Source organism: Littorina saxatilis, linkage group LG7 (genome assembly GCF_037325665.1).
Source record: "Littorina saxatilis isolate snail1 linkage group LG7, US_GU_Lsax_2.0, whole genome shotgun sequence".
NCBI classification, from domain to species: Eukaryota; Metazoa; Mollusca; class Gastropoda; order Littorinimorpha; family Littorinidae; genus Littorina; species Littorina saxatilis.
Genome location: NC_090251.1, coordinates 48,746,930 through 48,761,152, shown reverse-complemented (window position 1 = coordinate 48,761,152; position 14,223 = coordinate 48,746,930). Strand labels below are relative to the sequence as shown.

The 14,223-nt window shown below is 44.1% G+C and overlaps 1 protein-coding gene across 1 annotated transcript in view; it reads left to right on the top strand.

Moving 5' to 3' along the window:
• The window catches only part of LOC138971680 (uncharacterized), a 58,394-nt gene that overhangs the window by 35,735 nt on the left and 8,436 nt on the right, over positions 1-14,223 (top strand). The window contains exons 27-33 of the mRNA XM_070344453.1: positions 1,626-1,787; positions 4,271-4,399; positions 5,523-5,656; positions 7,230-7,361; positions 7,870-7,993; positions 10,095-10,191; positions 11,873-11,980. Coding sequence (XP_070200554.1) covers positions 1,626-1,787; positions 4,271-4,399; positions 5,523-5,656; positions 7,230-7,361; positions 7,870-7,993; positions 10,095-10,191; positions 11,873-11,980 — 886 coding nt within the window. The remainder of the gene's footprint in view (positions 1-1,625; positions 1,788-4,270; positions 4,400-5,522; positions 5,657-7,229; positions 7,362-7,869; positions 7,994-10,094; positions 10,192-11,872; positions 11,981-14,223) is intronic.

Sequence of the window (14,223 nt, the reverse complement as noted above, 5' to 3'; positions counted from 1 at the left end):
TTATCAAAATTAAATTGTCCAAATCAATTTAAAAACACTTTCATCTCATTCCTTGTCGGTTCCTGATTCCAAAAACATATAGATATGATATGTTTGGATTAAAAACACGCTCAGAAAGTTAAAACAAAGAGAGCTACAGAAAAGCGTGCTATCCTTCTTAGCGCAACTACTACCCCGCTCTTCTTGTCAATTTCACTGCCTTTGCCATGAGCGGTGGACTGACGATGCTACGAGTATACGGTCTTGCTGAAAAATGGCATTGCGTTCAGTTTCATTCTGTGAGTTCGACAGCTACTTGACTAAATATTGTATTTTCGCCTTACGCGACTTGTTTATATTTAGTCAAGTTTTGACTAAATATTTTAACATCGAGGGGGAATCGAAACGAGGGTCGTGGTGTATGTGCGTCTGTCTGTCTGTGTGTGTGTGTGTGTGTGTAGAGCGATTCAGACTAAACTACTGGACCGATCTTTATGAAATTTGACATGAGAGTTCCTGGGTATGAAATCCCCGAACGTTTTGTTCATTTTTTTGATAAATGTCTTTGATGACGTCATATCCGGCTTTTCGTGAAAGTTGAGGCGGCACTGTCACGCCCTCATTTTTCAACCAAATTGGTTGAAATTTTGGTCAAGTAATCTTTGACGAAGCCCGGGGTTCGGTATTGCATTTCAGCTTGGTGGCTTAAAAATTAATTAATGACTTTGGTCATTAAAAATCGGAAAATTGTAAAAAAAAATAAAAATTTATAAAACGATCCAAATTTACGTTTATCTTATTCTCCATCATTTGCTGATTCCAAAAACATATAAATATGTTATATTCGGATTAAAAACAAGCTCTGAAAATTAAATATATAAAAATTATTATCAAAATTAAATTGTCCAAATCAATTTAAAAACACTTTCATCTCATTCCTTGTCGGTTCCTGATTCCAAAAACATATAGATATGATATGTTTGGATTAAAAACACGCTCAGAAAGTTAAAACAAAGAGAGCTACAGAAAAGCGTGCTATCCTTCTTAGCGCAACTACTACCCCGCTCTTCTTGTCAATTTCACTGCCTTTGCCATGAGCGGTGGACTGACGATGCTACGAGTATACGGTCTTGCTGAAAAATGGCATTGCGTTCAGTTTCATTCTGTGAGTTCGACAGCTACTTGACTAAATATTGTATTTTCGCCTTACGCGACTTGTTTTTCTTGTTACAATGTTAGTAATGTTACCAGCAATTTCAGAGAAAAGAAAGGAAAGAATCAGAGACTGTTTTCATTTCTTCTTATCAGTATTTATTTATTATTCATTTTATTTCATGTGATTTTTCTTTTGAACGGCATTATAAATCAGATCTATTTTATTTTCTGCAAAATATAGTCAAACAAAGAGATTGCTGTCTGTGCACTACATAATACCGGACGAAGATATAGATTGAAAATGGCTTGAATGCCTAAGAAAAACGAGGCTGGATGTCTAAGGGGGGACCATTATAGAGCAGTTTTTGCCACGAATTGGTCCCCCGGGGGACTACTTCAGAGGGGGGACCGGACCGGATCCTACACCGGGGTTTCCCTACTCCATCTCACATGAGGCCGTGAGGGCTGAAAACTTACATTTCTCTGTGCAGGCCAACCGTTGGAAGAAGCGAGGCCTGTCCATGGTGCCCACCAAGTTTGGCATCGGCTGGCTGGGGGGCACGTACAACGTGTTCGTGGCCATCTACCACGCTGACGGCACCATCGCCATCGAGCACGGCGGCATTGAAATGGGCCAGGGCATCAACACCAAGGTAAGCTGCGACATGCACATGACCGTGCAGTATGGGTTACATTCGATCTTTTTATTTTCAAGGCGTGCTCTCTTAAGACACTGTACATAACATTGCTTTGCACAGTTTGAAATTCCAATATTTTGAAAGAAACAATTTTTTTTAAACTGATTAGCAGCTACTGTATCTATATATAGGCTACAAAACACGACTGAAGTGTTTGTTTCCTTTGATTCCCCTTTCAATCTGCCACGAGTCTTTGTTTGTGTGAATAGACGATGATGGCAATAACTCTGTCGGGTTTTGTATGAGTTTGTTGTGAAAGAGTGACTAATTTTGCTCTTAGTGAGGCAAGCTTTCAACACGTGCTCCGTGTCCACTTTTAACATACACATCCCTTGCTAGTGTACGTGTACATGATCGTGCAGTATGGGCTACATTACTTTTCAAGGATTGTCTTCTTCACTGTAAATTGCTCTGCAATGTTCGGAAATAACTCTGTCTGAGTCGAATGAGTTGTGAAAGAGCGAATTATCTTGCTTTTAGTGAGGCAAGCTTTTCACACGTGCACCTTGTTCACGTATTTCAGACAGACCCTTCGCTAGTTTGTTTGTTTGCTTAACGCCCAGCCGACCACGAAGGGCCATATCAGGGCGGTGCTGCTTTGACATTTAACGTGCGCCACACACAAGACAGAAGTCGCAGCACAGGCTTCATGTCTCACCCAGTCACATTATTCTGACACCGGACCAACCAGTCCTAGCATTAACCCCATAATGCCAGACGCCAGGCGGAGCAGCCACTAGATTGCCAATTTTAAAGTCTTAGGTATGACCCGGCCGGGGTTCGAACCCACGACCTCCCGATCACGGGGCGGACGCCTTACCACTAGGCCAACCGTGTCGGTGCCCCTTCGCTAGTGTACATGATCGTGAGGTATGGGTTACATTACTTTTCAAGGCTTGTCATTTTAACTGTACATGTACATTGTTGTGCAACAGACGATGTTTAGAAATCTTTCTTTCTTTATTTATTTGGTGTTTAACGTCGTTTTCAACCATTCAAGGTTATATCGCGACGGAGGGAAGGGGGATGATGGGATAGAGCCACTTGTCAATTGTTTCTTGTTCACAAAAGCACTAATCAAAATTTGCTCCAGGGGCTTGCAAGTAGTACAATATATTACCTTACTGGGAGAATGCAAGTTTCCAGTACAAAGGACTTAACATTTCTTACATACTGCTTGACTAAAGTCTTTACAAACATTGACAAAAAACACTGAACAAGGGTAAAAGGAGAAACAGCGTGGCGAGTGGACTGGGTGGCCGAGTGGTAACGCACTTGCGCTCGGAATCGAGAGGTTGCGTGTTCGACCCTGGGTCAGGCCGCTATTTTCTCCCCCCTTTCCTAACCTAGGTGGTGGGTTCAAGTGCTAGTCTTTCGGATGAGACGAAAAACCGAGGTCCCTTCTTGTACACTACATTGGGGGTGCACGTTAAAGATCCCACGATTGACAAAAGGGTCTTTCCTGGCAAAATTGTATAGGCATAGCTAAAAATGTCCACCAAATACCCGTGTGACTTGGAATAATAGGCCGTGAAAAGTAGGATATGCGCCGAAATGGCTGCGATCTGCTGGCCGATGTGAATGCGTGATGTATTGTGTAAAAAAAAAAAAAATTCCATCTCACACGGCATAAATAAATCCCTGCGCCTTGAATATGTGCGCGATATAAATTTCATAAAATAATAATCAAAAAAATACAAAAAATACCTGCGCTTAGAACTGTACCCACGGAATACGCGCGATATAAGCCTCATATTGATTGATTGAAACAGAAGCCGTCAGTCGCCTCTTACGACATGCTGGGGAGCATCGGGTAAATTCTTTCTCGTCCCAACCAATATGGAACTCCACCTAACCCGCGGGGGGCATATTTAGAAATAACTCTTATCGGGTTTGTATGAGATTGTGGTGAAAGAGGGATTATCTTGATTTTAGTTAGGTAAGCTTTTAACGCGTGCTGCTTGCTCACGTGTTTTAGACACCCCCCCCCCCCCCCCCCCCCCTCGCTAGTGACTGGCCTATGTCACGTGTGAAAGTTTGACTCAATAAAAGCAAGAGTATTCACTCTGACACAACCCATACAAACCCGATAGAGTTATTTCCTAACATCCTCTATTCACACAAACAAAGACTCGTGGCCGATTCAAAGGGTGTCTCTTGACACTCTGATCACACACGGGTAACAAAATCAATAGAAAGTGTCTATCACTTCTGTCGTGTTTTGTAGATACATGCTAGTTAGATTCAAATAATTATGTGGTTTTTTTTCAAACTATCGGAATTACAACTCAAAACAGCCAGAAAATCATTCAGATTGTAACTCTCATTGATGTGAGCACACTATTTAATACACACACTGAAGACTAGCGATTTTTAAAAGACAGCAAAATTATTGTCTTGACCTGTCCAGTTTACCAATACCACATCTTGGTTTCCAGACGGCCCAGGTGTGTGCCTACGAGCTAGGTGTGCCCATGTCTCTCATCCGCGTGAAGAAAGGTTCCTCTGTGTGTAACGCCAACTCCATGACAACGGGAGGGTCCATCACCAGCGAGCTCAATGCCATGGTAAGTGTTAGTTCTGGGTGGGGAAACAAAATAGTAACACCCCCTCCCCCCCCCCTTCCCTTCATCTTGTCCATCTCCTGTTACCCTTCAGCTGATCTTGTGTTGGTGAGTAGGAGGCGTTAAAGAAGGAAGGTGTCGGACGTCAGTATTTACACCATCCAGGGGCGGATCAGTTGCTTTGTAAGGGGGGGTGCACTTTGAATCGAAAGTAAATGTGATGGGCGCGAAGCGCCCGAATTTGCTAGGGGGTCCGGGGGCATGCCCCCCCGGAAAAATGTTTGGCCCAAAGAAGCAAAATGGTGCCATCTGAACTTAGAAATGGTCATAGAATCAGCTTTCCAATTTTTTTTTTTTTTTTGCTGGAGGGGGGGGGTGCACCTGCACCCTGTGCACCCCCCCCCCCCCTCGTCCGCCCCTGCCATCGAAGCAAAAAATTGCATTTTGCAAGTATTTAACACTTTCTACCCCACGTACCTATGTTGACCACGTTATTTTAAGCCGAGACCAGCTGTGCTGCAGCAGGACACCCAGAATTATAGTAACTGTATATCAACACGCTGGAATGCAGGCGTTAGATGGACGTTACCGGAAGAGACTGAACCTAACAGTTTGAGCGGATAAATCCGTACCTGGTCAGATAGAGCCATATGAGTGGGTAGACGGATATATCCGTACCTGGGAGACAATGAGTTAACAACATCACTAGCTCTCCAGCAAAAGAGAGTAAACAACGTGTTTCTCTTGCCGTCACATTTTTCTGGTGAAACAATAATAAAGAAAAGATAATCTAAAAAAAAAAAAATTGTCTAATGTGCCTTTAAGCTGTGTAGTCATTGTTTGTTGAACTGGCAGACCTAGCTCTGACCGTCTCTTTGCTGGAGACCACATCCAACGCATTCAAAACTAAGTCTTTTCTTTGTTTCGTTTGTCTCATAATCATTTATCTGTCTGTCCCCCGTTAAAACCATAGTGTCTGTGCACTTGTGCAAGTCTTGTGTTGGCTTCACCGTTCTGTAGTTAGTGGCGGAATGCTGAAATATAGTTTTAATCTCATAGATGGACATTGACACCAGCTATTGCTATTTCATTATCTGAAGCTGGTTTACTCTTGTGTGCCTTACAGGGTGTGATCGAATGCTGCAAGGCCCTGAAGGCACGGATAGACCCTATCCGACAGAAGATGCCGGGCACCCCGACCTGGCAACAGGTGGTCACTCAGTGCTACCAGAAAGGCGTGGACCTCACATCCCATTACTAGTGAGTCAAGGACAGTCCCTGTCACTTGTGGACAATACCAGTGAAATAATACAGGTTTGTGGGGAAAAACAAGAGACACCCATGGCAACAGTAGGGAGTCAACGACAGTCTGGGTCACGTAAAATAAGCGTGTGCTTGTGTCCGTGTCCTAGCTGCATACTGTCAATTGTTTAATGTGATGTATTTTGAATTTATTTTTTTTGTTTGCTTAACGCCCAGCCGACCACGAAGGGCCATATCAGGGCGGTGCTGCTTTGACATATAACGTGCGCCACACACAAGACAGAAGTCGCAGCACAGGCTTCATGTCTCACCCAGTCACATTATTCTGACACCGGACCAACCAGTCCTAGCACTAACCCCATAATGCCAGACGCCAGGCGGAGCAGCCACTAGATTGCCAATTTTAAAGTCTTAGGTATGACCCGGCCGGGGTTCGAACCCACGGCCTCCCGATCACGGGGCGGACGCCTTACCACTAGGCCAACCATGCCGGTAGTGTATTTTGAATAACATTTTGTTCTAACCAATGACTGTCTGTGAAAGTTGTAGACAGTTCCGGTGAAATGATAGAGGTTTGGGGAAAGAAATGGGACAAACATGGCTAGCGGTGGACTTCACCGCACACTGATACAATGACAGTCTGTGTATTGTACTAGTCAGAAACGGAACATAATAACCACACACTTTTGGGACTTAATAACCTAAGCGTATGGTATAAATCTGATTGACCCTTTGTCATATTTCAAGTTACCGCTTATACAGTGTCGGTGAATTAACCAGGTTTGGTGAGAGAAACAATGGTAACACACAGCAACAAGTGGTAACCGCGTGGACCTCACAGCATACTACTAGTGAGGCAATGGTAACACACGGCAACAAGTGGTAACCGCGTGGACCTCACAGCATACTACTAGTGAGGCAATGGCAGTCTGTGGAAGTTGTAGACAGTGCCAGTCAAATAACACAGGTTCGGGGAAACAAAACTTGACTGAATGAAGTAATAATCATCTTATGGGGCGACCCACTTTCTGGCAGCTATAGATCTGGGATACATGTACTCCAAGTGCATCCATGCAGTGATATGATGTGTATTTGATAGAGGTTGGGGGACCTCACTGTAACACGTACTCTCACAGCTAAGCTAGTTTGGGGGAGGGGGAAAGTGAAAGAGAAAAAGAGAGAGGGGGAGAGAGAGACAGACAGACAGACAGACAGACAGACAGACAGAGACAGACAGACAGACAGAGACAGACAGACAGACAGACTGACAGAGGCAGACAGACAGACCAGAACACCAGACCAGACAGACAGACTGACAGAGAGAGAGGAGAGAGAGAGAGAGAGAGACAGACAGACAGACAGACAGACAGACAGACAGACAGAGAGAGAGAGAGAGAGAGAGAGAGAGAGAGAGAGAGAGAGAGAGAGAGAGATTTGAAGACTAATGAAACGGAAAGACGTTCTCCCGTTTTGCCTTTTGCGTTTCGATTTAATCGGTTCTGAAGAGCAATACGTTTCACGAAATACTCCATTTTTCATCGCGCTCAAACTGTTCGTGACTGTTCTGCAGCACGTTCCCCGTCCACAAGGAACCGTTCCGCTACAACGTGTACGCCGCCACCGTGACGGAGGCTGAGGTGGACGTCCTGACTGGACAGTGCCAGATCATCCGCTCCGACATGCTCTACGACTGTGGAGAGAGGTAGGCATCACCGGTGATATAGTCGTCGTCACTGTTATTTCGTTGTTATCTTCATTTTTTGTTATATTCGTCGTCAGCCTTGTTATCGTCAGCGTCCTAATTATTACCGTCCGCATCATCAAAGTCCTCGCTTTAATCGTCGTTATCGTCATCGTCGTCATCATCAATAGCATCATCATTGGACCATGATTCTCGCCATGCAGAGACTGAGCATCAGCAGCTACCAGCTTGTAGCACTTACCTTTCGAAGCTAAGTTTATTATTTGTACGGTAAGTGTTTATCTGTCTGTCGACTATAAAGACCATTGGGTCGACGTACTTGTGAATGTAACTTTTTGTTTTCTCATAAATTAAACGTTGCAATATATTTCCATTCTTGTCTTTTTATTTTGAAATGTGGAACGTTAGGAGTCTTTCTGTTGTTGTTTTTGTTTTTGTTTTTTTTACTTTTCTTTTAACTTTACTCCTATCTTCACTAAGTTATTTCGAAGTCCTATCTCTCGTACAGCATGAACCCAGAGCTGGACATTGGTCAGATGGAGGGAGGCTTCATGATGGGTCTGGGCTACCACCTGACGGAGAAAGAGAAGTTTGACCCCACCACGGGAGAGGTGCTCACCTATGGCACATGGGTAGGTGTCATTTGTCACTGGTCTATGGCACATGGGTAGGTGTCATTTGTCACTGGTCTATGGCACATGGGTAGGTGTCATTTGTCACTGGTCTATGGCACATGGGTAGGTGTCATTTGTCACTGGTCTATGGCACATGGGTGAATAAAAATATTTATAAAAAATAAATCCCTGCGCTTAGAACTGTACCCACGGAATACGTGCGATATAAGCCCCATATTGATTGATTGATTGATTGACATGGGTAGGTGTCATTTGTCACTGGTCTATCATGGGCGGTTTTGGCATGAGTGTGATATATGTTTTACTAGAGGAATACCCGGCTTCGCCGGGGTGAATCGCGAGACAGAGACAGACAGCGTGGCGGTTCATCACAATCACCTCTGCAGGCGAAGTCCTGTCAAACGGGATTGAGAATTTTAGAGCTTATTTCTTAGCCCTATATTATCTGTTGTGTCTTCTCAAATGCCAGAACATACAGACAGACAAAAGCCGCTAGACCCCATCACAAACAGAACTCTACAATCCACAGGTTTTTGCCCACACACACACACACAAACACACACACAGAGAAGCCGTATCTATATATATATATATATATCTATATCTATAAATATATAGAGATAGGTGAGAGTGTATTTTTCGCGTGGCTATAAATTGATTCGACCTTTTCACTTTGACAGTAAGAACAACTTACGGGTGCAAGGGAAGCGTTCTGGACAGCGCAGTGACATTCTAAAAATAGTTACTCAGAAACGGGAATTTGGGGTGAACGGCGCGAGACAGAGACAGACAGCGTGGCGGTTCACCACAATCACCTTTGAAGGCGAAGTCCTGTCAAACGGGATTGAGAATTTTAGAGCTTATTTCTTAGCCCTATATTATCTGCTGTGGCTTCTCACATGCCAGAACATACAGACAGACAAAAGCCGCTAGACCACATCACAAACAGAACTCTACAATACACAGGTTTTTGCCCACACACACACACAAACACACACACACACAGAGAAGCCGTATATATATATGCATATCTGTATCTATAAATATATAGAGATAGGTGAGAGTGTATTTTTCGCGTGGCTATAAATTGATTCGACCTTTTCACTTTGACAGTAAGAACAACTTACGGGTGCAAGGGAAGCGTTGTGGACAGCGCAGTGGACAGCGCAGTGACATTCTAAAAATAGTAATAGTAACTTACAACTGAACGGGAAAGCCACACGAAGGAAGGGAGATAAACGCCAAACACTGGAGAAGATAAGGAAGAGTTACTTATAATGGTGAAATGAACACAAAAACCAAAATCAGTTCAGCGCTGCGCGCTGAGAGCACGTGTTGAAATATCTCATCGATGATATTGTGTCCGGGGTGTAGCTGAATACGGTGTCCAAATTTGAAAAAGATCCACCGAGAACTTTGGCGTTGTGATGTGGTGTAGCGGCTATGGTGTGTCGGTATGGGGGCCCGGGTAGCTGAGGTGGAACCAAAATAGCTGAGGTGGAACCAAAATCGGTTCAGCGCTGCGCGCTGAGAGCACGTGTTGAAATATCTCATCGATGAGGTTGTGTCCGGGGTCTCTCTGAATAAGCCCACCAAATTTGAAGCAGATCCATCGAGAACTTTGGCCGTGCATGGCGAATACACAAATACACAGATACACAGACACACAGACACACACACAGACAGACACAAGTCGTATATATATATAGATAACCGTGAATCCTTATGTTTAACTAGATTTTGTAATTGATTATAAGTAGTGAGTGCATTTTGAAGACTTCTTTCGGTTTGTGTCGGAGAGGATGGAGTGAATAGCAAGATCTAGATCAGCGCGTGTGTGTGTGTGTGCGTGTGTGTGTGTGTGTGCGTGCGTATGTGTGTGTGTGCGTATGTGTGTGTGTGTGCGTGCGTGCATGCGTGCGTGCGTCCGTGCGTGTGAGTGAGTGAATGACTGTGTGTGTGTTAAATGTTGAAACTGTCTATTAGTTAACTTGTTTTTTAAACTGTATGACTGTCCACCTGCCTATATGTGGCTACTTTCACCTGTCCGTCCTTGGTGAACAACAAATAAAGCTAGTATGTGTCTTGTGCCGTGTAGGAGTACAAGCCCCCAATGCCGAAGGACATACCCATTGATTTCCGCATCGCCCTGCTGAAGAACGCTCCCAACAGTCTCGGGGTGCTCCGATCCAAAAGTATGATCATCACTGTGACGGTGTACTTTTTGCTCTGTTGTGGGTTACTGCGTGTGTGGGGTGTGTGTGTGTGTGTGTGTGTGTGTGTGTGTGTGTTTGTGCGTGCGTGCGTACGTGGGTGTGTGTGTGCGTGCGTGGGTGTGTGTGTGTGTGTTAGTGTGTGATGTGTCTGTGCGTATGTGTGTGTGTGTGCGTGTGTGCGTGTGTGTGTGTGTGTGTGCATGCGTGCGTGCGTGTGTGTGTCTGCATGTGTGCGTGTGTGTGTGTTAGTGTGTGATGTGTCAGTGCGTGTGTGTGTGTGTGTGTGTGTGTGTGTGTGTGTGTGTGTGTGTGGGCGGGTGTGTATGAGTGTATGCGTGGCACTTCTTGTCTGCTGCTAGTATATCCTTATGTTCTTGTTGGTTCTTTTGAAAGAAAGGGAGAGGGACTTTTTGTTACATTTAGTCAAGCTTTGACTAAATGTTTTAACATAGAGGGGGAATCGAGACGAGGGTCGTGGTGTATGTGGGTGTGTGTGTGCGTGCGTGGGTGTGTGTGTGTGTGTGTGTGTGTGTGTCTGTGCGTGTGTCTGTGCGTGTGTGTGTGTGTGTAGAGCGATTCAGACTAAACTACTGGACCGATCTTTATGAAATTTTACATGAGAGTTCCTGGGTATGAATTCCCCAGCCATTTTTTTCATTTTTTCGATAAATGTCTTTTATGACTTCATATCTGGCTTTTTGTAAAAGTTGAGGCGGCACTGTCACACCTTCATTTTTCAATCAAATTTATTGAAATTTTGGCCAAGTAATCTTTGACGAAGGCCGGACTTTGGTATTGCATTTTAGCATGGAGGCTTAAAAATTAATTAATGACTTTGGTCGTTAAAAATCTGAAAATTGTAATTTAAAATTATTTTTTTATAAAACGATCCAAAATTACATTTATTTTATTCTTCATCATGTTCTGATTCCAAAAACATATAAATATGTTATATTCAGATTAAAAACAAGCTCTGAAAATTAAAAATATAAAAATTATGATTAAAATTAAATTTCCGAAATTTCATCTTATTCCTTGTCGGTTCCTGATTCCAAAAACATATAGATATGATATGTTTGGATTAAAAACACGCTCAGAAAGTTAAAACGAAGAGAGGTACAGTAAAGCGTGCTATGCAGCACAGCGCAACCGCTACCGCGCTGAACAGGCTCGTCACTTTCACTGCCTTTTGCACTAGCGGCGGACTACGGTCATTGTGAAAAAAATTCAGTGCGTTCAGTTTCATTTTGTGAGTTCCACAGCTTGACTAAATGTAGTAATTTCGCCTTACGCGACTTGTTACCTTTCACATAACTTTTAGATATTACCATTCTTGGAAATACAGCATTAATACCCTTTTAAGTCCAGACCTCCCAACTTAACCACCCATCCCCACACCTCCACCTCCCCCCCCCCCCCCCCTTTATTTGAAACTCACCCTTTAACGGCCTTGCTTTCTCAGATTATCTGTTCATAACCTCTGTAAATGTTATCTCTATTTTAAGACCACTACTTTGTTAAGTCATGATTGTCTTCGGATTTGTGGAGATCATAGCATGGGTTTTTTACTGACACTTTCTTGACAATGACCATACCATAACGCCTTTGTCACGACCACAGTATGCTTATCATAATGTTGATGTGATAATTGTATGTCCAGCTGCCGGCGAGCCCCCTCTAATGATGTCCAGTTCGGCCCTGTTCGCCATCAAGCACGCCATAGAGGCCGCACGTGCTGAGATCGGACAGGACACCTTCTTCATTCTCAGTGAGTTCCTCTCTTGCTTTTAGCCTTGGGCAAACATTTGGCTGGTAGTTCGCCTGAGGGTGGGCTGCCAGGTCGGCTAGTTACACTGAGCACAAAAGTTAAGGATATTTGTGAGGGTAGGCGTGGTCACGGACCTGTGACGTCATACACAAATATTGCTCAGATCCAGGAAACACATTTTTGAGCAGGAAAAAGACTGGTCTTCAAATACACGTATGTTTCCAACCCAAAAACTGCTGTTTAACATCTGGGCAATACAACTGAAAAAATATCCTTAACTTTTTGTGTTCAGTGTAAGTGGTTGAGACTTAGTTGAGGCTTAGGCGGCTAGGTTGGGTAGGTTGGCTAGTCATGCCTAGGCTGCGAGATTGGCCGGTTGGTTGGTTTGAGGTTAGGCTGTAAGGCTAGTTGGTGTTGTTGGTTGAGGTTAGGCTGTAAGGCTGGTTGGTGTTATTGGTTGAGGTTAGGCTGTAAGGCTGGTTGGTGTTATTGGTTGAGGTTAGGCTGTAAGGCTTGTTGGTGTTGTTGGTTGAGGTTAGGCTGTAAGGCTAGTTGGTGTTGTTGGTTGAGGTTAGGCTGTAAGGCTTAAGTTGGTGTCTTTGGTTGAGGTTTGGCTGTAAGGCTAGTTGGTGTTATTGGTTGAGGTTAGGCTGTAAGGCTAGTTGGTGTCTTTGGTTGAGGTTAGGCTGTAAGGCTATATATAGTTGGTGTTGTTGGTCGAGGTTAGGCTGTAAGGCTAGTTGGTGTTATTGGTTGAGGTTAGGCTGTAAGGCTAGTTTGTGTTGTTGGTTGAGGTTAGGCTGTAAGGCTAGTTGGTGTTGTTGGTCAAGGTTAGGCTGTAAGGCTAGTTGGTGTCTTTGGTTGAGGTTAGGCTGTAAGGCTAGTTGGTGTTATTGGTTGAGGTTCGGCTGTAAGGCTAGTTGGTATTGTTGGTTGAGGTTAGGCTGTAAGGCTAGTTGGTGTTATTGGTTGAGGTTAGGCTGTAAGGTTATATATAGTTGGTGTTGTTGGTCGAGGTTAGGCTGTAAGGCTAGTTGGTGTTATTGGTTGAGGTTAGGCTGTAAGGCTAGTTTGTGTTGTTGGTTGAGGTTAGGATGTAAGGCTAGTTGGTGTTGTTGGTCAAGGTTAGGCTGTAAGGCTAGTTGGTGTTATTGGTTGAGGTTAGGCTGTAAGGCTATATATAGTTGGTGTTGTTGGTCGAGGTTAGGCTGTAAGGCTAGTTGGTGTTATTGGTTGAGGTTAGGCTGTAAGGCTAGTTTGTGTTGTTGGTTGAGGTTAGGCTGTAAGGCTAGTTGGTGTTGTTGGTCAAGGTTAGGCTGTAAGGCTAGTTGGTGCTGTTGGTTGAGGTTAGGCTGTAAGGCTAGTTGGTGTTGTTGGTCAAGGTTAGGCTGTAAGGCTAGTTGGTGTTATTGGTCGAGGTTAGGCTGTAAGGCTAGTTAGTGTTATTGGTCGAGGTTAGGCTGTAAGGCTAGTTTGTGTTGTTGGTGGAGGTTAGGCTGTAAGGCTAGTTGGTGTTGTTGGTTGAGGTTAGGCTGTAAGGCTTAAGTTGGTGTCTTTGGTTGAGGTTTGGCTGTAAGGCTAGTTGGTGTTATTGGTTGAGGTTAGGCTGTAAGGCTAGTTGGTGTCTTTGGTTGAGGTTAGGCTGTAAGGCTATATATAGTTGGTGTTGTTGGTCGAGGTTAGGCTGTAAGGCTAGTTGGTGTTATTGGTTGAGGTTAGGCTGTAAGGCTAGTTTGTGTTGTTGGTTGAGGTTAGGCTGTAAGGCTAGTTGGTGTTGTTGGTCAAGGTTAGGCTGTAAGGCTAGTTGGTGTCTTTGGTTGAGGTTAGGCTGTAAGGCTAGTTGGTGTTATTGGTTGAGGTTCGGCTGTAAGGCTAGTTGGTATTGTTGGTTGAGGTTAGGCTGTAAGGCTAGTTGGTGTTATTGGTTGAGGTTAGGCTGTAAGGTTATATATAGTTGGTGTTGTTGGTCGAGGTTAGGCTGTAAGGCTAGTTGGTGTTATTGGTTGAGGTTAGGCTGTAAGGCTAGTTTGTGTTGTTGGTTGAGGTTAGGCTGTAAGGCTAGTTGGTGTTGTTGGTCAAGGTTAGGCTGTAAGGCTAGTTGGTGTTATTGGTTGAGGTTAGGCTGTAAGGCTATATATAGTTGGTGTTGTTGGTCGAGGTTAGGCTGTAAGGCTAGTTGGTGTTATTGGTTGAGGTTAGGCTGTAAGGCTAGTTTGTGTTGTTGGTTGAGGTTAGGCTGTAAG